The sequence below is a fragment of the Cetorhinus maximus genome, chromosome 17 (assembly GCF_964194155.1).
Source record: "Cetorhinus maximus chromosome 17, sCetMax3.hap1.1, whole genome shotgun sequence".
Classification (NCBI taxonomy): Eukaryota; Metazoa; Chordata; class Chondrichthyes; order Lamniformes; family Cetorhinidae; genus Cetorhinus; species Cetorhinus maximus.
In genome coordinates this window covers 60,271,909-60,294,766 of record NC_135895.1, presented here as the reverse complement: position 1 = coordinate 60,294,766, position 22,858 = coordinate 60,271,909, and the positions used below count along the sequence as shown (strand labels likewise).

At 42.5% G+C, this 22,858-nt stretch overlaps 1 protein-coding gene across 6 annotated transcripts in view; it reads left to right on the top strand.

Moving 5' to 3' along the window:
• Nucleotides 1-15,168, top strand: part of pde4ba (phosphodiesterase 4B, cAMP-specific a) — a 738,960-nt gene extending 723,792 nt beyond the window's left edge. For all 6 annotated transcript variants that reach the window (XM_078561296.1, XM_078561297.1, XM_078561300.1 and 3 more), the window contains 5 exons: nucleotides 568-667; nucleotides 7,035-7,189; nucleotides 7,440-7,562; nucleotides 9,474-9,656; nucleotides 11,322-15,168. In XM_078561296.1, the coding sequence (XP_078417422.1) occupies nucleotides 568-667; nucleotides 7,035-7,189; nucleotides 7,440-7,562; nucleotides 9,474-9,656; nucleotides 11,322-11,711 (951 nt within the window). In that variant the 3' untranslated portion in view covers nucleotides 11,712-15,168. The remainder of the gene's footprint in view (nucleotides 1-567; nucleotides 668-7,034; nucleotides 7,190-7,439; nucleotides 7,563-9,473; nucleotides 9,657-11,321) is intronic.
• The last annotated feature ends 7,690 nt before the right edge of the window (nucleotides 15,169-22,858 follow it).

Sequence of the window (22,858 nt, the reverse complement as noted above, 5' to 3'; positions counted from 1 at the left end):
TCGCCAATTCCCACTTGTCCTTTAATATTAATGCTCACTTTTTGGACTAAACTTTTGGTCACCACTGCCCACCCCACCCCCCACCCTCCTCATCCCACCAATTCTATCAGGTTACACACTTATAATAAGTGCCTTGTAACAACTTTCTATACTAAAATCTTTTAGCATAAATGGAAGCTGTTTTTGATACCTATTTAGTGGCGTTCCAGAGACCAATTAATATGAAATCAACACATAATGTTATACAGGTAATATCGGTCATGTCACTAGGATTTGTTCAGGTCTGCTTATAACTTTTTTAAATTTGAGGGTATCATCATATTTTCTTTTACTCCATGAGTTTTCTTCTCCGGTCTTCCTGGACTAGGCAGTAACCCGGCCTCCACCACTCTGAACAGACTATGCGGAAGTGGATATGAGCATTTCCCAAGGAAGACTATCCCTCTGGTTTTTTATCCTTGCAAAGTGGTGTTTGATGTGAAACAGATTAAGAATTTTTATTAATTGATGTGTGATTATTTCTGTCTTTCATGGCTCATTCACATTTGTTTAATGTTTCTTTTCCAGGCAGTATTCACAGATCTCGAGATTCTTGCTGCAATTTTTGCAGCTGCAATCCATGATGTGGATCATCCTGGTGTCTCCAATCAATTTTTAATTAACACCAGTAAGTTACCAAATGGATGAGCACTAATTTCATAAAAAATTTCAACCATCCTATTGTTTATTTTGTTTTTATTTTAATGCATTTTCTAACATTTGTCGACAACAACTCAGTTGATAGCACTCTTGCCTCTGAGTCACAAGTTTCTGAGTTCAAATCCCACGTTAGGGCTTGAGCACAAAAATCAAGGCTGACACTCCAGTGCAGTACTAAGAGAGTGCTGCGCAGTGCAACCAGAATGCAGTGTAGATCAGCATCTTAAGGAGAGGAGAATTATAGCATGGAAAATGATCCTTTTTTGTTCAATTTATCATTTACATATTGTGTTTACCACATTGGGTGAATGTTTGTCAGGGTGCTTTGCATAAAATAAATCACCCATGTATCAACAGGTAGAACTCATACCTATTGTGTGATAACTCTCATCTGTAATCTGTTCCATGGGAGGAATTTTGGGCTTTTGGCCAGGAGGAAATTTCTTAAATTTCCCTCACTCACTCCTTATCCAGAAAGTGTAAATCCCCACTAGACTTCAGTTTAACAAAGACAAGAAATTCTCTATTACTTAGTCCTATTGACATTATGCAATGTGAGTCTTGATTATGAATAATGAGCGGCTATTTGATTTCCCTCATCTTAACCCTGGAATAAGGAAGCTAATTTTAGTATCCACATTGCTGTCCCAACTGACACCAGCCACTTCAGCACAGAATAGAAATCAAATTTAAGGCTTCTCTTGTCACTATTGCCGAGATATTACTAAAAAATTATATTGAACTTTGGGAAAACAAAAATTTACTTTTAAAGCAGATATTTATTTTTCCAGTTGTGTGGAATTGCAGGAACCATGGCTCAGCACTACCATAGCCTTGCACAGTTGTGTGGAAAATATTAAACATCATTACATTACTGCATCGTATGATTGGCTATCATATTTGAAATTAATAGTCTCACTGTTGTTTACATCATATAGACCAATCTTTGAAATATGCCATTTTTGTAGCACTGTGGATGGGAAATCTTCGACATCCAGTTCTAGACTTGACAGAAGAGAACAAATTTGCCCTCAAACTAAAAAGAAAACTAAGAGACATGGAATGAGCAAAGACCATTGAGTTTCTACCACAAACCATGTGCAATCTTTCTCATCATGGACACTGCCCATTCAGCCTTTACATCATTGCATCAATGTGCATTGTCACCCATTATACCATATTCTTTTAAGTAGAAAAGTAAGTTCAGATAACTGCATGTAGAATTAGTTGATTTTTTTATATGATTGAAAGCATATGAAAAATAAACAGTTTTAAAAATTATAAAACACATTAGCTCCTGGAACATTGTTGATTTCTCAAAGAAGATCTTTAATTGGGATCATTTATATGTCACACTTACATGGAATTGGCAGTTATTGTGTTTGTGTATTATTGTTTTTCTATCCCAATTTCTCTGTTTTAACACCTGGTGGATGCAGTGAGTCATTTTGTGTAGGTGGAGCGAGCAATCAAAATGAAAATCTCTAAATTAGATCCAAATGGGCTCAGTTTATAAAGGAATCTGTTAAGATTCATCATCTTTATGCTTACATTATGTCATTAATTCAGTTCTAAACAAGAATCATTCAAGCAGTATTTCCAATAAATTACATTTTTTTTTTGTCCCTGGTGAGTTGCTTCAATCCTGGGGGAATTTCATTCCCCCCTCCGTCACTTCCTAATGACACTGATACTAAGGTATAGATGCACACGTGCTAACCACCTTTCTGAACCTCGTGTAGTTGGATGTTATTTTCATGGTAGCCTAGATGGTTAATATCATCAAGCTTATCTGACTATGGAGAGCCTGATCTTGCCTCACCAAACATCCAAATTAACACCTTTCAGCAAGGTGGTTTTCAGTAGTGGGAGCTCCAGCTTTTACACCTTCTGCCCTCCGACCCCTCCCTTCCCCAAAACTCTGTCCAGAGGCCTGAGGGCAACTGTAGCATGGCTATCACCAACCAGTGAGGTCAGCAACCTCATGCCAGGAATTGAACCTCCGTGTTAATTGAGTTTTTGTTTATACAACTCTTGAGATGTGCTATTATCAGAACAGGAATGAACATTTGAATTATATAAAAAATCTTATTTTTTTACAAAGTTGCTGGATCGGTTTTTTTGTCCCCCCCATGCACAGGTGTTATTTGTCATGCAGCTTCCCTCAATTTGAAGGTGCCGTCTATGCCAGGTCGCAGGTTTCTGCCATGGGTCTTTGCGTGACTGAGCAGGCCGATTCCTGACCCAGAAATCTTTGGGCACATCGAGCAAGATGTCCCATGTGATAGTGGGATCCAGGGTGCAGGATTTGCTTCTATTTCTTTCCTTCTCTGCTGCCATTCTGCCTTATCAATAAGACGTTGTGACTCAAAGCACGATGTACCTTGATGGACAAGTTGTTGGCAATTTGAATAGTTGACAGCAATTCAACTCCTCCCAGACAATAATGAATGCTACTGTACGTCAAGGAGAGTTTCATAGTGTCTTTGAAGCGTTTTCTTTCTCTTCCCAGAAGGTTGGCCATTTGAGAGTTGAGAAAACAGGACTTGGTGGTGGAGATGCTTTTCAGCCACCTGGACACAATATCCCATCCACTGAGGTTGATTTTGTAGGAGTTTTGCCTAACTGCTTGTGGAGCTGGCTTCAAAAAGGACACTAGTTGTGCTCCCATTTTATATGGAGGATATAGCAGAGTTATTGCTGATGGAATTTCTTTAGCACGCTTATGTGTCGCTGATACACAGTCCAGGTCTCCCTGCAGAACAGAATATGGTGATGACAACTGCTTTGCACACTTGGGCTTTTGTTGACTTGCGGAGGTCTTTGTTGTCAAATACTCACTACTGTAGTTTGTAGAAGGCTGAGCTGGCACAGCTGATCCAGTGTTGGATCTCCTCATCAATAATGGCCTTTTGAGAGAGGTGGCTGCCAAGATATGGGAACTGCTCAACATATTCCATAGTGTCTCAATCAGCATATATTGGAGGTGGAATATTTAGCTAACAAGGTGTGGGTTGATATGAGTTTTGTTTTGACAATATTCAACTACAGGCTGAGTTTCTTGTGTGCAGAATTGAAGAGATCGAGAGTGGCTTGCAAATCTGGTACAGAGTGGGTCACAACACTGCAATCATTCACAAACTGTATATCATTAATGTCTATGCTGGTCAATCTAGTTTTGGCATGGAGGTGACAGGTTTAGGAGTTTCCCATCTAGGATATATTTAATACTGACACTGGAGGGCAGTTGATGTTTGATTAGGTAAATAGCCACTGTCAGGTAGATTATAAATAGTATGGGGACTATCACACAGACTTGTTTGACCCAGCTCCGGATTATGAAGGCGTCTGTTTCAGATCTCTCAATCAAGACAGTCGCAGTTATATTGTCATGAAGCAATTGAAGGATTGCGATGAAATTTCTTGGACATCCAGATCTTTGGAACATAGTCTACAGAACCTTGTGATTTACTGAGCCAGGTCAACAAATGCAGAGTTCCTGGTGTTCTTGACATCTTTCTTGTCTGGCAACAAAGACCATGCCAGAGGTTCCTCTGGATGGTCTAAAGCCACACTCTGTCTCTGGGAGGATTTCCTCAGCCACAGGAAGTAGGCGATTTAGGATAATATGTGTAAGGAGTTTCCCTGCTTATGGACAAGAGGGAAATACCTTTATAGTTTCCACAGCATGATTATCTCCCTTCTTGAAGATAGTTACAATTGTAGCATTCCTGAAGTTGTTTGGAGTGGGGGAGGGGGAGTGTTCTTTTTCCTCCCAAATCCATAGGATGAGTGCTTGGAGTCTTGATAAGAGCAAAAGTCCAGCAGTTTGGAAGACCTCAGCTGGAATACCATCAGAGCCACAGGTTCTGTTGTTTTCCATCCAATTGATTGCTTGTTGCAGCTCTCCAGTTGATCTATGTATTCTGCCACAGGGTTCTGGGGAATAAATTTAAAGTGAAAGTTGCCATAGCCCCAGAGGACCATAGACTGCTCTCTCATTAGAGAGAGACGACTGGTGGTGAGTTCAACCTGGGGGTAACCACACTTCAGTCGAAGGGCAAGGTTGAGAAGGTGGGGCCGTCATGGATGATCTCAGCCAGTGCAGGAATTGAACCCACGCTGTTGGCATCACTCTGCATCACAAATCAGGTGTCCAGCCTGGAGAGTATCAGCTGTCACTGTGGATTCACAGTTGAGGAGTTGTTGAAAATGTTTTTTCCAGCATTGATGGATGGCATTGTCACCCTTAAGAAGAGAAACACCATCCTGTGAACAAAGAGGAATTTGTCCATTTGATCTTGCTCTATAGATGGTCCTGGTGGCTTCAAAAACCTTTGGATGTCATGAAGGTCAGCATATTGTTGGATCTCTTGTTCTTTCTCTTCACCACATGTCCTTTACCTTTTGGATTTGTCTTTGGGCACCAGCATTGAGCTGTTGGAATATTGTCGTCTTGACTTGCGACCTTGGGTTGTTCTGCCAGGCAATGAAGGCTGCTTGTTTTTGTTCTAGGAGGCCATATATTTCAGTATCGTTTTAATCAAACCAGTCCTGGTGACAACAATGCTTGAATCCAATGGTCTGGGCAGAAGAGTCTAGTGCATCTGATTTTTTTTTGATCCCAGTGTTCTAGAATTGAGTTGGACATGTGAAGGTTTTCCAGTTGATCATGAACAGCACTTGGAATTATTCTTTTCGGTTAGGCTGCTTTAGGATCGAGACATTGATCTTCTCTGCCTTGGACTTTTGTGCCTTGCAATGTCTTGGTGCAAGCCACTCTCGATCTCTTCAATTCTGCACACAAGAAACTCAGCCTGTCCTTGAATATTGTCAAAACAAAACTCATATCAACCCACACCTTGTCAGCCAAATATTCCACCTCCAATTTACCAATTGAATTAGTCTATGATCTGTCCAGCAGGCACCAGATTTCTGCATGAATTGAATGATAAAGACATCACTTACATCTTTGATCTGAGCATAGTCCAGGAGGTGCCAGTGCTTTGATCTAGGATGCTTCCATGTGGTTTTGTATTTGTCCTTCTGGCAGAAGAGGGTGTTTGTTATAGCAAGGTCAGGCTGAGCACGCCATTCGCATTGTCTTTTCCCACCCCGTTTTTCCCAATGGTTCTGCTGAGGCAGTGGAGTCACAGCCAACCCTGGCATTAAAGTTTCCCAGAAGGAGCATCTTGTCTTCTTTTGGGATGCAATGAGAGCTCCATCAAGGTCTGAATAGAACTTTTCCTTAATATCTTTGTTGGAGTCAAGGGTCGGGGCATAAGCGTTGATGCCGGTGGCATATTGATTACAGCTGGCCTGTGTGAGTCTTTCATTTTTACAGCTGGGGAGTTCTAGCAGGTATCATTAGGCCAATGCAAGTAAGCTGAAAGGCTGAGACGGGTGGTCTGCCTGGGGGTTCTGGTAGTGCGGCTTTACACTCCTTGTTAGGAAGCATTAACATTGGGCAGAATTTTACATCCCGCGGGTGGGCACGTGCCCGACCCAATCAAATAGCGTGCGATAACGTTGGGCGAGTGTCCTGAAGTCATTGTGCACTCGCGCGATATTTTGGTCGGCAGGCGCGTGCGGGAGTCGGCAGTGCACTCGTCAACAATTAAGAGGCCTATTAAGGCCCTTATTGAATTAAGTTCTACCTACTTTTCGCTGCCTGTCCAACCTTATGGTTGGCGGGTGGTCAAATCAGCCAGGCGGCCTTTGCATTTTTTAGGAAACCTCATCTGTGGCAGAATGAGAACTATTTTTGAAAAATAGTAAAAATTTTTAAACATCATTTTTAATATGTCCCCCTTCATGTGGGGACATGTTTCTATCATTTTTAAAATCTTTGTTTTGGAATCCACAATTCTTCAGCTCCCTTAGGGAGCTTTCAGTGCACGCTCCCCCACACATGCGCAGACCTTTGCACTCGCCCTCCTCCCGCCCCCATCCCGGCAGCTTTGAGTTCCTCAGCGCGCTTTTCACTCTGGCTGGCCGTTAGTTGGCCAGGCCGTTTCCCAGCCGCTCCTGGGCCGCCCACTGTGCCCACCCAACAACCGGAAAATCCTGCCCATTAAGTTTGACTTCTGTTCTCCCTTCCTCGCCGTCCTCCCTCCCCCCCCCACCCATTGAGCAGAGCCTCTTGTAAAATCACTAAAGAGGGAGGAGCAGCATTATGCTTTTGTCGCTCTATCTGTAATGTTGCATGCCTGTGCTTTAATGCCCTGCACTGATTCTTTCAACAAAACATGTTACCTAATTCACATAGAATCAACAACAGATGGGGCTTTTCAGCTTCTTTTCACCATGTATACTGTGTTTCCTTGTTTTTTCAGATTCCGAGTTAGCACTGATGTACAACGACGAGTCTGTGTTAGAAAACCACCATCTGGCTGTAGGTTTCAAACTGCTGCAGGAAGATTCCTGTGACATTTTTCAAAATCTCACCAAGAAACAGCGGCAGATGCTGAGGAAGATGGTTATTGAGATGGTAAGCAAGCTGGTCCATGGACTTGTTGTTGAAAATTGACATATGTAAAAGTCTTTGGCTGGGATTTTCAGGCCCCACCATGGCAGGACCCGCACTGGAAGATGTGGCGACCCAGCCAAAAGTCCATTGACTTCCAAAGGGACCGGACAATCCCGGTGGTGGGCAGGGCTGGAAAATCCTGCCCCTCGTCTGAGAAGATTTGAAACTTGCATTAATTTGTTCAAATTTTCAATATTCTTCTCCTTTCTAGGTGTTGGCCACTGACATGTCAAAACACATGACCTTATTAGCAGACCTCAAGACAATGGTGGAAACAAAGAAAGTGACAAGTTCGGGTGTTTTACTACTAGACAATTACACAGATAGAATACAGGTGTGTACCATCATGCACAGCACTCAGATGCCTGTGCTGCAATGGATATATAGTATGGACTATAAAAACAACTGATTGGCAGCAGCCACATAAATCAACTGTCCTACTTTTACTTGAGCATCCTCATATTTGGCAGCAATACAGTAGGACAAGACTCCCAATCCAGCAAAAAGAGCTGATTTGTTGCGTTTGAGGTAAACCATTACATGCATGCCTCTGGCATGCAGCCAGGTCAATCTATAAATTCTGGGCTTTTAACTGGTTAGAAAGCAAACTTCTAAATCAGTTTCCAACAAATTAAACTTATCTATTTTAAATGTCCCACCTCTGAAATGGAAGGTGAAGCCAGAATAACAGGAAAGGGAAAATTTAAAACCTAATTTCTGAGAGGAATAAAGGTTAGGAAATTATAGAAGATAACTTTTGATTAAGTTTTTTTAAAAAGTAAAATAAAATTTTAAATAATAAAAATTGTCCATGGAGTTAGAGAAGTACAAGGACAAAGCAAGCAGAACTGATGTGTAATTGATTGACATGTACTTGAAATTGTATTTATAGGATGTGTTTTAGTAGTTTGCAGGATAAAACTGTCCCTAATTTTTGAGAAGCTTTATATTTAAATTATTTTTAGATTTTGTATCAGAATCACTATGCAAGGCATGAAAACTAGTGGAAATGATAGCCCAGGGAGAAACATCCTGACCAAGCCTACCTAGTTTTCCTAGATTTCCTGGGCACAAAGCACAAACCTGACTGAAAAGGGGGAAGACCCGGATTGCCGAATCTCCACTTATTTTTAATGTTGCAACATGATTTCTGAGGTTTAGCAGGAAAAGGTGGGGATGGGCAGAGATGCAAAGCTCGCCAGGAGAGGGGCACCTAGAAGAAACAGCACTATAGATTTATCCCTCCCCCCTTGCTGACTGAAGGGTGCATGAGGTAACTGGGAGGGGCTGAAATTTCAGGTTAGAATCATAATTTGTTTTGCATCTTTCCCCTCCCACCAGGATGTTGAGGATCATATCAGGGCCTTCTGACTAGCAATTTGAGGCAGCAGCCAGACATTTCCTGTGCCATAACTGGATGCCTGAGAAGCCAGCATCATCATGTTGTTTTCATGCTCCTACCAGGGGATAGTCTGTGCTAGGAATGGTCCAGAACAGGAAATCCTGGGGCTGAACAGAAATTTTGGGTGCACTGCTCCTGTTGAGCATTATAGTAGAGGAGGTCCAGGCAAACTTGTCTTTATTTTTTACTATTCTTTCATAGGATGTGGGTGTCACTGGCTAGGCCAGCATTTATTGTCCAACCTTAATTGCCCATGAGAAGGTGGTACTGAGCTGCCGCCTTGAAGCGCTGCACTCCATATAGTGTAGATACACCCACAGTGCTGTTAAGGACGGAGTTCCAGGATTTTGATCCAGCAACAGTGAAGGAATGGGATATAGTGCCCAGTCAGGATGGTGCGCAGCTTGGCATTCCTTTTTGTAGACTTTGTAGTGGTTTTGGTACAACTGAGTGGCTCGCTAGGCCATTTCAGAGGGCATTTAAGAGTCAACCACACTGCTATGGGTCTGGAGTCACATGGAGGCCAGACCAGGTAAGGATGGCAAATATCCTTCCCTAAAGTGCATTAGTGAACCAGACGGGTTTTTACAACAATGGTTTCATGGTCACTATTGCTAAGACTAGCTTTATAATTCCGGATTTATTAATTGAATTTAAATTCCCCCAGCTACCATGGTGATATTCAAACCCATGTCCCCAGAGCATTAGACTGGGCCTCTGGATTACTAGGCCAGTGACATTACTACTACACTACCACCTCCCCTGATGGTGCTATTATAAGGTAGTTCTGTGATATTTTATTGCAGAAGATTCTAAATAAGCCCCCTGTTACTTTGGTTCCAGGTTCTTCGTAACATGGTACACTGTGCTGATTTGAGCAATCCCACAAAGTCTCTGGAGCTGTACAGGCAGTGGACAGATCGAATCATGGATGAATTCTTTCATCAGGGAGACAAAGAACGGGAGCGAGGCATGGAAATCAGCCCAATGTGTGACAAGCACACGGCAATAGTTGAAAAATCCCAGGTAGGTAATAACTGCTCTAGCTGTCAAGCAAAAGAGTTCAAAAACTTCGTAGGCAAATTTGTTGTTAGCATAACTTCCTTGCTTTTGTTCTCTATGCCTCTATTTATAAAGCAAAAGGTCCCATAGGTATTTTTAATAGTTTTAACAATTTGCCATTTTCATAAATTTGTGTGTGCAAACTCCCAGGTCTGTATGTTCTTGCATCCTTCCTTCACTAATGTACAATTTAGTTTATATTGCCTCTCCACTTCCTTTTTTCCAAACTGTGTCACTTCACACTTCTCTGCATTAAATTTCATGTGTTTTCCAAATTGATGGCCTGCACTTTCAGCTCGGCGGGCCCGGGAGCAGTCGGGAAACAGTCCGCCCAACCGCCATCGGCCCCTGACCGCTTGCGGTCCCACCAAGCCGGGCCCGACAGCCAGCGTGTAGCACGCGCTGAAAAGCTCAGTGTGGCTGGAGTGGGGGCGGGAGGAGGGTGAGCGATGATATTAACGCGGGCGCGGACAAGCGCTGACAGAAAGCTCCCTGATGGCAGAGAGCTCCTTCAGGGAGCTGAAGACCCGAAACCCAGGAAATAAAGTTTTTAAAATCAGGAAAAAAATTTCCAAGCATCACAATCAGGCATCTGAACACATGGATTATAAAAATGCTGTCCACAGATTTCTACTTTTATTATTTAATAACAGAAACCTCATCTCGCCCTTGGATGAGGTTTGATGAAAAGTGTAAAGGCCGCCTGGCCAATTCACCCAGCCACCAACCATGAGGTTGGACAGGCTATGTAAAATGACAGACAATTGCGCCGTTACTGGGCTTAATTGTTGGCAGGTGCACTTCTGACTATTGCACGTGCCTGCTGACCAAAATATCGCGCTTGCGCGGGATGATGTCGGGATGCTTGCCCGACATCATATCGTGCAATTTCACACCTGATTGGATCAGTCACGCGCCCACCTGATCAGCATAAAATTCAGCCCCAAGTGTTTGTCTGTATCCTCCTGAAGTTTGCTGCTATCTTCCTCACTTAACTACATTTCCAAGTTTTTCGTAATTCGAAAACTTTGAAATTATGTCCTGTCTACCTAGGTCTAAGTCATTAATGTATATCAAAAAGAACAGTGGTCCTAATACCGATCCCTGACATGGTTGGAAACTTCCCTTCAGTCTGGAAAGCAATTGTTCACCACTACTCTCTGCTTTCTGTGATATAGTGAGAAAGTGGCTTAGGTTTCATCGATTTATAAAAAGGGGTGGTCCTGTTTTATCTTCACCATCTGTCCTTAAAACAATCTTTTATTATCTGTTCATTTGCCTGTATGCTTTTCTCCCTGTTCCTTCTTGGAGATTCCTATAAAGGATGCTTTTGTCTGGCAATATTCTGATGATGAATTCTGATGGAAACAATATGCTAGCATTTTTTCTTCAATACTCATGGTACTGCATTTCTCTGTGTTATGTTACACTTTAAGAAAATGATTAAAATACAAATAATGTAATAACAAAATTCAGTAAATATAAGAATAATTTGCAGTTGCTATGTATACTCTGACTCTGTCTTTTGGAATATTTATAGAATTTATCTTGTGAAAATATGGGATTAATTTCATTTTGACTTGTTTAGAGACTGTAGTAAATATTTTTTATATCAATCTGTTTGCTTAGGTTGGATTCATTGACTACATTGCACACCCTTTATGGGAAACATGGGCTGACCTTGTTCATCCTGATGCTCAGGATATACTGGACACATTAGAGGACAATAGAAATTGGTATCAGAGTATGATCCCTCAGAGCCCATCCCCTTCCCCTGATGAGCAAGAGAAAGAAGGGCAGTATTCCACTGAAAAATTCCAGTTTGAACTCACACTGGAAGAAGATGAAGATTCAGAAGGGACTGAGAAAGAGGAAACAAGCCAGGGGGAGGAGGACAGCAGTTGTCAGAGTTGTGAAACAAAAGTATTTGTCACACTGGAGTCAGAAAGCCAGGAGCCTGAGGTGGAAGAGACACAAGCAGATCCCCTCATTGACGACACATCACCTATAGATACGTAAATACTCTACAAAAGTGGACATTTACTTATTGTCACATGCACAAATTATCTATGGGGGAAAACCTAGGATGTTGGTTTTAAACCCAAGGTTTTGCAAATGAAAGCTTACCACTCTGGTTCAGATGATCAATTAACATTGACGGCAAGATTGGAGGGCCAAAGGTAGAATAAACATTTAGGAGTTTTGAAGTGTGGGCTTAATTGCAAGCCAAGTTTATTTGAAACTATTGGACAAAAGCCGTCTAAGATTTAACTGGGGATGAGCATGCAAATTGATGACACAATACTGAGAGATTTTGTACTGCAAGACACTGAAACTGTATGACAGTCTCAACAATATGAACTAGCTTTTCATGTAGGAAACTGTTCTTTGTTCAGTTAATTATGTCTTAGGACTGTGTGCCTTTTGAAAAATGTTTTTGTCCTTCCAAAAGTGTTTTATTTAATTGAACACAATTTACTAAAGTCCTAACAAAACTTTTCTACATATAAAGAACAGTACAAGAACAAATCCATTTATAATTCTTTTCAAGATTAAGAGAAATTAGAATTAAGTCTTCCGGTTCCCTTCATAGAATGGCAATACCTTACAAATAACTGCAAACTGCTTTTGAAAATTTATTCTTTGGTGCATCTTTACTGTTAAAGTTTAAAATGGATTAACTGTTCATAGCCTATTTTAAAGTATCCCAAAAAATTTTCAGTCGTATAAACATGTTCTGTTTTATACCTAGCTTTTTTAAAAATAACATTTTGGGAGATTTTGAGTACTTGCTTATTACACACTGCCACAGTCCTACATCTAGGAGAAAAGGCAAATTAGCATTGCTTAATAATGAAAATTGGATGATTTAACCACAATGTGAGAATTATCCCTTTGAAATGTATTTAATAGCAAGCGATAATCCCAAATCACCATCTGGCCTGTAGTTAAAAAGATGTAGATAGTAGATTGGGTGGTTCCAAAAGGTTGAGCACAGCTTTTCACCTCTGAGTTCAAACCCAACTCTAATTAATGGGTTGAAAGTCTCCTCTTTTTGCTGGGTCCTAACTGATGTGAATTTGGGGTGATCTCAACTCTGCCATGGTCACACAGCATAAAATTACTTACAAGTCCAGAGGATTGGGTCCAAATTGGCAAGTTCACTCTGAGACGCTACTGGAATGGTTGATTTTGGAAGTGAAAAGATTTTCGAGATCACACAGATGAGGGAGACCATTCATCCATATAGAATAATAATGAAAACTAACACATGCTCCCCCATCATTGCACTTAGCTTTCATATTAGTGCAATTGGAGATGTCCTTCTGAGTCAGTGACTGAGGCCTGTTGTTGAGGCAAGGTCAAGGGTGCTTTCTTGTTTTATACCATATTTAATGTTAACACTGGGTGCCTGAAATGGGATAGTGTTACATTTCTGAGAACTGAAGTCCCTATCTTGATAAATACAAAAATATAAATCAAAAAGAAAAGGTAGAGACAATATGCTGCTTCTACATTCTACATCACCTGAACTGAACACAGCTAATGAGATTCATATTGCATTATATTACTTTTCTCTCTACTATTTCTTAAATATCTGATGGAAACATTCTGCAATGGCATTTAAATGTTGCCGTGACAATCTCCAGCTTTGCAAAATGGATAAATCAGTGAGAGCTGGGACTTCCTTGATGTAAAGACACAATTTTCATAAACAATTTTATAATTTCTATTGTAACCTATCAGCTATTTGATTCCAGTTTATTAATTGGCATAAAATTTCTCAATTCCTTCAGAATATAATTTCTTGTTTTTCTAAAGCATGAATGCATGCTGGAACATTGCTCATTAGTAAGACTTACTACCTATAGACCTTAATAAGGTGAAGCAAATTATTCTTGAATTTTGATTCAACTAACCAGTTCAATGCCTGATAATTATCATGTGGGAGGGGGAAATATAGTGAATATTTCTTCTACCTGCTCTTCAAAATGAAAGCTACAGAATGGGAGGAGATTTCAGCTCTTTGGTTTCATACATTTTCATGTCTGTACTTCTAAAACAGACTGATTTTAATGAACATTGTATGATCAGGGGAAGGCCAAAACACCCTGATATCCATTAATGAAAACAGAGAATGCTGGAAATACTCAGTAGGTCTGGCAGCACCTGTGGATGTGGAACTAATGAATGAAAATTCTGATGAAAATTCATCAACTTGAATTGTTAACCCTGCTTCTTTCTCCAAATTGCTGCCAGACTTGCCAAGTATCTCCAGCATTTTCTGTTTTATCCAGATTTCTAGCATCCGCAACACTTTGCTTCTGTCACCATCAATGCTAGACATAATAATAATCTACATTTTTAAAATGCCTCTTCAAAGGGAAATATATTCCACTGGATAGTCACATAATTCAAAGCCGTTAATTGGCTTACCGATACCTCGCAGTCACACCTTGCTCCTCTGTTAATACCTTAAAATCACTAGCACCACTGCCCATTGTTTCTATTCATGGTGTTACAGTTCAAGAAAAACAAGATGTCTAGGTGCAGGCTGCTTCTAACTTGCAGTTTTAAAAAATGTAACATGGCAACAAGTGTTATATTGGGAGTCTCTAGTGAGCATTTAAATATCTTTAAGTGTTATCACGTAGGACTATGATGCTATTAACTTAAATGCACCTACTCTTTAATTTATTTAGATGTATTTAAATTCTTTTACGTCAGTTTGTATTTTTTATTTTGTATGCCATCCTTTGTACAACACTGCTGATTACATTCTTAGAGCTTGCTCATTTCTATTTAGAATCATGTATTTATATCATGTACATACTGTAATGTTTATTGTAAATTATTAATTTATACATTAACATTGCCTGTAAGGTGGTGTTACTGTGTAGAAAATTCCAGGTGAGAGTTCTCTTCTTCTTACCATTGATTTTTTTATTATTGTGTAATATAGTACAACCTGAACAGTAGTGATAAAGAGACATATGGAACCCAGAAATTACAGATATTTGTGTCAAGGTTTTTTCAGTTATCAAAACTAGTCCACCACAGATTACAGTGTAAAACTATTTAATGTGCAACTGTGAAGCAATGTCTGGGATAACTGTTAAGAACTTAAAGCTACAAAACAAAAAAATAATTGCAGTCTGATGTCAGTATCTTGTAAACTACATTTAAGCTTTTGGTCCAAATTGTGTTGAAAACGGTTTAGCAGATTGGAACGTCTGCATGAGTAATGGGTTTATATGTCTGTTAAACATTGCAATGTTTCAGATGGCAATTTCCTTAATGTTTTCTCAGTCTCACACAATGTATGGTATAGTATTGTATATTGTGTTCAGAAACCTTTTAAGAGATTTTTATATGAAGCGATTAAACAAAAGCATGGATATATTTTATGTTCTTTCAATTTTATTGCATTTTGGAAGTTATTAAATAGCACCATTGGTGCTTTTGCACCCCATAAGTATAATGCTATGTATTTTCATTATTTTTCCACAGAATAAGGCTTTCTTTTATGTTTTCAATCTTCTCCTGTCTTAATGGTATTGGTTCATAAAGGAATATGATTCCATGAGAATTTGCATCCCTCCAATGCTAATCCAAGTGGCCATTCTTTTTTTGAACCTAAACAGTGAGCATCAACAAGGCATCAAGCCATGGAAGCATCATAGCTAAGTCCAATCTTAATATCCCTGCACGCATTACAGCACGTGTCACTGGATAGTGATCAGGAACATGAAAGCTGGCTATTTATTCAACTCTGTAGCCCAGGATTATTAATACAATTTGTTATGTTCTTACTTAAATACTTAACCAAACAGAGACCAAAGATTGAAACTGGCAGTTCTTGCCAGTGACTTGGGGTGGGATTTTCCCTTAATTGCACTAAATGCAGCAGTTGGCATGAAAAACGGCATTCTGCCCGCTGGCCGCAATGATGGGTTTTTGCGCCGTGTCATCCACTTCCCGCTTGATTTAATTATGCAAACACGGGAAACGGGCCAGATCACGGGTGGGTGGCCTCTGATTCGCCCACCCCGCCGTGAGCTCACTGATTCCTCGCCCTGGGTGCCATATTTATGCAGAGCTTTTTTAATGTCTGTACCTAAGACTGCCACAGATGAGAGAGATGGCCTCAAAAGGGAAGGCGGCGGCAGCACCCAGGTTTAGTGACACTCATTGGAACATCCGCGAGACACTGTGGAGGCCCGCTGCGATGTCCTCTACCCCCATGATGGCCGGAGGTAGTGCAGCAACCTCACCATCCCAGCTGGGGAGGCGGTGGCAGCGGTGGTCAGTGCTAATGTTGCACAGCAGAAAGTCAGCTATCCAGTGCAGAAAGAGGATGACTGATCTCATCCATTTCACCAGGGTAAGTCAACCATCTCATCACTCTCAATGCACACAAGTCGCAAGCCCATCACACATTCTCAGGTATATCACACACTGCCAGCTCAAGGGACATCACGCCTCATTCTCACATAGACCTTCACATCTCCATCTGGGCTCATCTCCTCTGGAGCTTGCGTCCGCATCCTGACCATGGCTGCACTCACCACCCACACATGTCAGGCATTCTTATCATCTGGCCTGGCATATGCCCTGCTCTCACACTCCATCTGTCTTTATGCAAGACAAACTCTCACACAATCGCAGGGAGAGGTCCCAGGCCGAGGATGGAATGCCAGAACTCAGGTTCCTCACTGCCTTCAAGAACACAACCATTGAGCTGGCCGGTGAGGACTGGATTGTGCCTGTGGCGTCAGGAAGGTCGGCGGCAAACACCCATATGAGGATCTTGCAGCAGCTTGTCCCTCAACCATACTGTGAGTGCATTGTTGTGTTTTACAGCTGCCTGCCATCCACCAATTATCTCTACCTTCCTTCATAGGCACCTCTGCGAAGCGCTCGAGGCCCTCAACCAGCCAAGCCCTTAGCTCGAGCGCTGACAACACCTCCAGATGAAGAACCTGAGGACAGCACCATTGAAGACCCGTCACAATGCTCACTTACGCCCTCCAGCAGCACAGAGACACACATCTCGGTGGGACCTGGTTCTAAGGTAGCCTTGCGTCATGATCTGGTAAGCACAGCACACAATCTGGACCACTGCAGGTGGAGGCAGACATCTGAGGCCACCAGCACAAGGAGACTCCTGGAGGCCAGGATTCTGCTGAGTCCAAGTCAGATGACGAGCTGCCGAACTCGGTCCTAAATCAGTCGGTGGAGCTGCAACGACAATCATGGGAACATCAGGAAGGGATGTCAGCTACATTCCTCTGAATGCAATGGACAATGGAGGAGTTAGCCCACGTTCAGTCTCAGGTGATAGCGCCATCATGCCAACACACCGAGATCAACAGCTGCCATGGGGACCTTGGTGCAGGACATTGGCCCAACACTGCTGCAGAAGCAGCACTCCATCACTGTAGCCATTGGTGGCATCTATCAGTGGCTATGCGAGAGTAGGGAAGGACAACTTGATCTCACTCCAGCTGCCCCCTCTCCTCGAGCCAGCCAGGGGCTCTCGGGCAATACGGAGGAGGACCAGCAGCTGGACACTCCGGGTACCTCCACCCAGGACTGTCCGGCCAATTCAAACCACCTCCACCTCCACTGTGGATGTTGGGGAAGCACGTGGTGATACAGTCAGGAAGATCAAGAAAATTTAGCAGCACAGTGGTGGCTGTGTCTATGAGTCTGTGACGGCATCGGTAGGAGTGACCACTGCACAGTCCTTGTGGAGACAAAGTCCTGGCTTTACATTGAGGATACCCTCCATCATGTTTTATGGCACTACCGTCAGGCTAAGTGGGATAGACTTCGAGCAGATATAGTAACTCAAGACTGGGCAACCATGAGGTGCTGTGGGCAACCTCATGAGGCGCTGTGGGCAACCTCAATCTGTAACCTCATGGCCTGGCATATCCCCCACTCCACCATTACCACCAAGCCAGGGGATCAACCCTGGTTCAATGAAGAGTGCAGAAGGGCGTGCCAGGAGCAGCAGAAGGCATACCTAAAAATGAGGTGTCAACCTAGTGAAGCTACAACACAGGCATACTTGCATGCTAAAAAACATAAGCAGCCAACAGGTTTTTCTTTTATATTCAGTCATGGGATGTGAGCGTCACTGGATAGGCCAACATTTATTGCCCATCCCTGATTGACCTTGGAAAGGTGGTGGTGAGCTACCTACTTGAACCACTGCAGTCCATGTGGTGCAGGTACACCCTGTGCCGTTAGGGAAGGAGTTCCAGGATTTTGACCCAGTGACAGTGAAGGAACAGTGATATATTTCCAAGTCAGGATGGTGAGTAGCTTGGAGGGGAGCTTCCAGTTGGTGGTGTTCCCATTTGTCTGTTGCCTTTGTCCTTCTAGATGGTGGTCGTTGTGGGTTTAGAAGATGCTGTCTAAGGCGGCTTTGTGAGTCCCTGCAGTGCATCCTGTAGATGGTACACACTGCTGCTACTGTGCGTCGGAGGTGGCAGGAGTGAATGTTTGTGGATGGGGTGCCTATCAAGTGGGCTGCTTTGTCCTGGATGGTGTCATGCTTCTTGAGTGTTGTTGGAGCTGCACCAAGCCAAGTGAAGACTATCCCATCACACTCCTGACTTGAACCTTGTAGGTGGTGGACAAGCTTTGGGAAGTCGGGAGGTGAGTTAATCACTGCAGGATTCCCTGCCTCTGACCTGCTCTAGTTGCCACAGTATTTATATGGCTACTGCAGTTCAGTGTCTGGTCAATGGTAACCCCCAAGATATTGATAGTGGGGGATTCAGCAGTGGTAATGCCATTGAATGTCAAGGGGCGATGGTTGGATTCTCTCTTGTTAGACATGGTCATTGCCAGGCACTTTTGTGGCATGAATGTTACATGTTATTTGCCACTTGTCAGCCCAAGCCTGCATATTGTCCAGGTCTTGCTGCACTTGGACATGGACTGCTTCAGTAACTGAAGAGTCGCAAATGGTAATGAACATTGTGCAATCATCAGCGAACACCCCCACTTCTGACCTTAAGCTGGAAGGAAGGTCATTGATGAAGGAAATGAAGATGGTTGGGCCTGGAAACTACCCGGTGGAATTCCTGAAGTGATTCCTGGAACTGAGATGATTGACCTCCAACAAACACAACCATCTTCCTTTGTGCTAGATATGACTCCAACCAGTGGAGAGTTTTCCCCCGATTCTCATTAACACCAGTTTTGCTCAGGCTCCTTGATGCCACACTTGGTCAAATGCCGCCTTGATGTCAAGGGCAGTCACTCTCACCTCACCTCTGGAGTTCAGCTCTTTTGTCCATGTTTGAACCAAGGCTGTAATGAGGTCAGGAGCTGAGTGGCTGGGGCAGAACCCAATCTGGGCGTCAGTGTGCAGGTTAATGCTAAGCAAGTGCCACTTGATAGCACTATTGATGACCCCTCCATCACTTTACTGATGATGGAGAGATGACTGATGGGGCGTTAATTGGCTTGGTTGGATTGCCCTGCTTTTTGTGTACAGGACATACCTGGGCAATTTTCAACAGTGCCAGGTAGATGCCAATGTTGTAGCTGCACTGGAACAGCTTAGCTAGGGGCACAAGTCTTCAGTACTATTCCCAGAATATTATCAGGGCCCATAGCCTTTGCAGTTTCCAATGCCCTTAGATGTTTCTTGATATCACGTGGAGTGAACCGAATTGGCTGAAGACTGGCATCTGTCATGGTGGCGACCTTCAGAGGAAGTAGAGATGGACCATCCGCTCAGTATTTCTTTTGCACTCATGCTGGGCTCCTCCATCATTGAGGATGGAGATTTTTATGGAGCTTCCTCCCCCAATGAGTTGTTTAATTGTCCACCACCATTCACGACTGGATGTGGCAGGACTTCAGAGCTTAGATCTGATCCGTTGGTTCTGGAATCACTTAGCCCTGTCTATCAGTTGCTGCTACGCTGTTTGGTATGCAAGTAGTCCTGTGTTATAGCTTCACCAGGTAGATGCCCCATTTTTAGGTATACGTGCTGTTCCTGGCATGCCCTTCTGCACTCTTCATTGAACTAGGGTTGATCCCCTGGCTTGGTGGTAATGGTAGAGTTGGGGGTATGCTGGGCCATGATGAGGTTACAGATTGGGCCATCAGCAGCAGCTGAATTGTACTCAAACACAAAGTGACAAAATACTGTGGCTACATGAGCAGGTCAGAAGGTAGGAATCCTGCGGCACATAACTTACCTTTTGACTCTCCAAAGCCTGTCCACCATCTACAAGCACAAGTCAGGAGTGTGATGGAATATTCTCTACTTGCTTGGATGATTGCAGCTCCAATAACACTTGAGAAGCTTGACACCATACAGGACAAAGCAGCCCGCTTGATTGGCACCCCATCCACAAACATTCACTCCCTCCATCACTGACACACAGTGGCAGCAGTGTGTACCATCTACAAGATGCACTGCAGGAACTCATCAAGCCTCCCTCAACAGCACCTTCCAAACTCACAACCACTACCATCTAGAAGGACAAGGGCAGCAGGTATGTGGGAACACCACCACCTGGAACTTCCCCTCTAAGTCACTCGCCATCCTGACTTGGAGATATATCGCTGTTCTTTCACTATCACTGGGTCAAAATCCTGGAACTCCCTCCCTCATAGCACTTTAAATAAAGGAAGGTACCAGTGCAGTGGTGAGCAGTGATATAAGTGCAATAGATCATGTTGTGGAATTAGTTTGGGTGGAAAAAAGGAATAGCAAATGGAAGAAGTCACAGGTGGGAGTTGTCTATAGGCCCCCGAAGAGTTGCCTCACTGTAGGATAAAGTTTAAATCAGGAAATAATGGAGGCATGTGAGAAGAGCGCTACAATTGTCATAGGTGATTTTAATCTGCATATTGACTGGACAAATCATATTGGCAAGGATAATATGGAAGATGAATTTGTAGAGTGCATCAGGGATTGTTTCTTAGAGCAATACGTTGCAGAACCTACCCAGGAACAGGCTATTTTAGATCTAGTAATGTGCAATGAGGTAGGATTAATAAAAGATCTCGTAGTTAAGGATCCTCTAGGGGGTAGCAATCACAACATGGTAGAATTTCAAATTTAGTTTGAAATAGAGCAACTGGGGTCTCAAACCAGTGTCCTCAACTTAAATAAGGACAATTATAGAGGTATGAAGAAAGAGTTATCTAAAGCAGGCTGGGAAAATAGACTAAGGGGAAGGTCAGTGGGTGAGTAGTGGCAGATATTTAAGCAGATATTTCATAACGCTCAGCAAAAATTTATCCTGGTCAAAAAGGAGGACTCGATGAGAAGGATGAACCACCCATGGTTAACAAAGGTGGTCAAGGAGAGTATCCAATCAAAAACTAAGACATACAATGCGGTGAAAACTAGTGGCAGGCCAGAGGATTGGGAATTATTTAGGAACCAGCAGCGGATGACTAAAAAGCTAATAAAGAGGAAGAAAATTGATTATGAAAGTAAATTGGCAAAAAATGTAAAAACAAACAGCAAGAGCTTCTGTGGGTATATAAAAAGAAAGAGAGAGGCTAAAGTGAACATGGGACCCTTGGAGAATGCAACTGGAGAATTGATATTGGGGAACAGGGAAATGGCAGATAATTTAAACCAATATTTTGCACCGGTCTTCATGGTAAAGAACACTATAAACATCCCAAAGATATCAGATAAGCAAGGAGCTAATGGGAGGAAAGATCTTGTAACAGTCTCTATCACGAGAGACAAAGTATTTGACAAACTATTGGGACTAAAGGCAGACAAGTCGCCAGGACCTGATGGCTTGCATCCAAGTGTTTTAAAGGAAGTGGCTGCAGAAATAGTGGAGGCATTGGTAGAAATATTCCAGAACTCACTTGGATTCTGGGAGGGTCCCAGTGGATTGGAAAACCACTAATGTGATGCCTCTGTTCAAGAAGGGTGGGAGACAAAAAGCAGGACACTGTCATTGGGAAAATGTTAGAGTCCATTATTAAGGAAGAAATAGGACATTTAGAAAAGCTTAATGCAATTTAACAGAGTCAACGTGGTTTTGTGAAAGGGAAACCAGGTTTGACAAATTTGCTAGAGTTCTTTGAGGATATAACAAGCAGAGTTGATAAAGGGGAGCCGGTAGATGTAGTATATTTGGATTTCCAGAAGGCATTTGATAAGGTGCCACATAAAAGGTTATTGCACAAGATAGGAGCTCACGGTATTGGGGGTAATGTATTAGCATGGATTGAGGATTGGTTAACACACAGAAGACAGAGAGTTGGGATTACTGGGTCTTTTTCAGGTTGGAAAGACGTAACTAGTGGAGAGCCACAAGGATCAGTCCTAGGGCCTGAATTATTTACTATCTATATTAATGACTTGGAGGAGGGTGCAGAGTGTAATGTATCCAAATTTGCTGATGATACAAAAATAGGTGGGAGGGCATGTTGTGATGAGCACATAAGGAATCTGCAAGGGGATATAGGTAGGTTGAGTGACAGGGCAAAAACTTGGCAGATGGAGTTTAATGCAGGAAAGTGTGAGGTCATGCACTTCGCTAGGCAGAATCAAAGGCAGACTATTTTTTAAATGGAGAAAGACTCCAAAAAAGTGCGGCACAGAGGGATCTGGGTGTTCTTGTACATGAAACACAAAAAGTTAGCATGCAGGTGCAGCAATTAATTAAGAAGGCAAATAGAATATTTGCCTGTATTGCTAGGGGGTTGGAGTTTAAAAGTAGGGAAGTCTTTATACAACTGTATAGGGTGTTGGTGAGGCTACACTTGGAGTACTGTGTACAGTTTTGGTCCCTGTATTTAAGAAAGGATACACTTGCATTGGAGGCAGTTCAAAAGAGATTCACTAGGCTGATTCCTGGGATGAAGTGTTTGACTTATCAAAGATTAGGCCTTTATTGATTAGATTTTAGAAGAATGAAGGGTGATCTTATTGAAATGTACAAGATTCTGAGGGGGCCTGATAGGGTAGATGCCGAGAAGATGTTTCCACTGGAGGGGGAATCTCGAACTAGGGGACATAGTTACAGAATAAGGGTGCACTCATTAAAACTGAGATGCGTAGGAATTTCTTCTCTCAGAGGGTCGTGAATGTCTGGAATTCTCTACCCCACAGAGTTATAGAGGCTAGATCACTGAAAGTATTTAAAGAGGAGGTA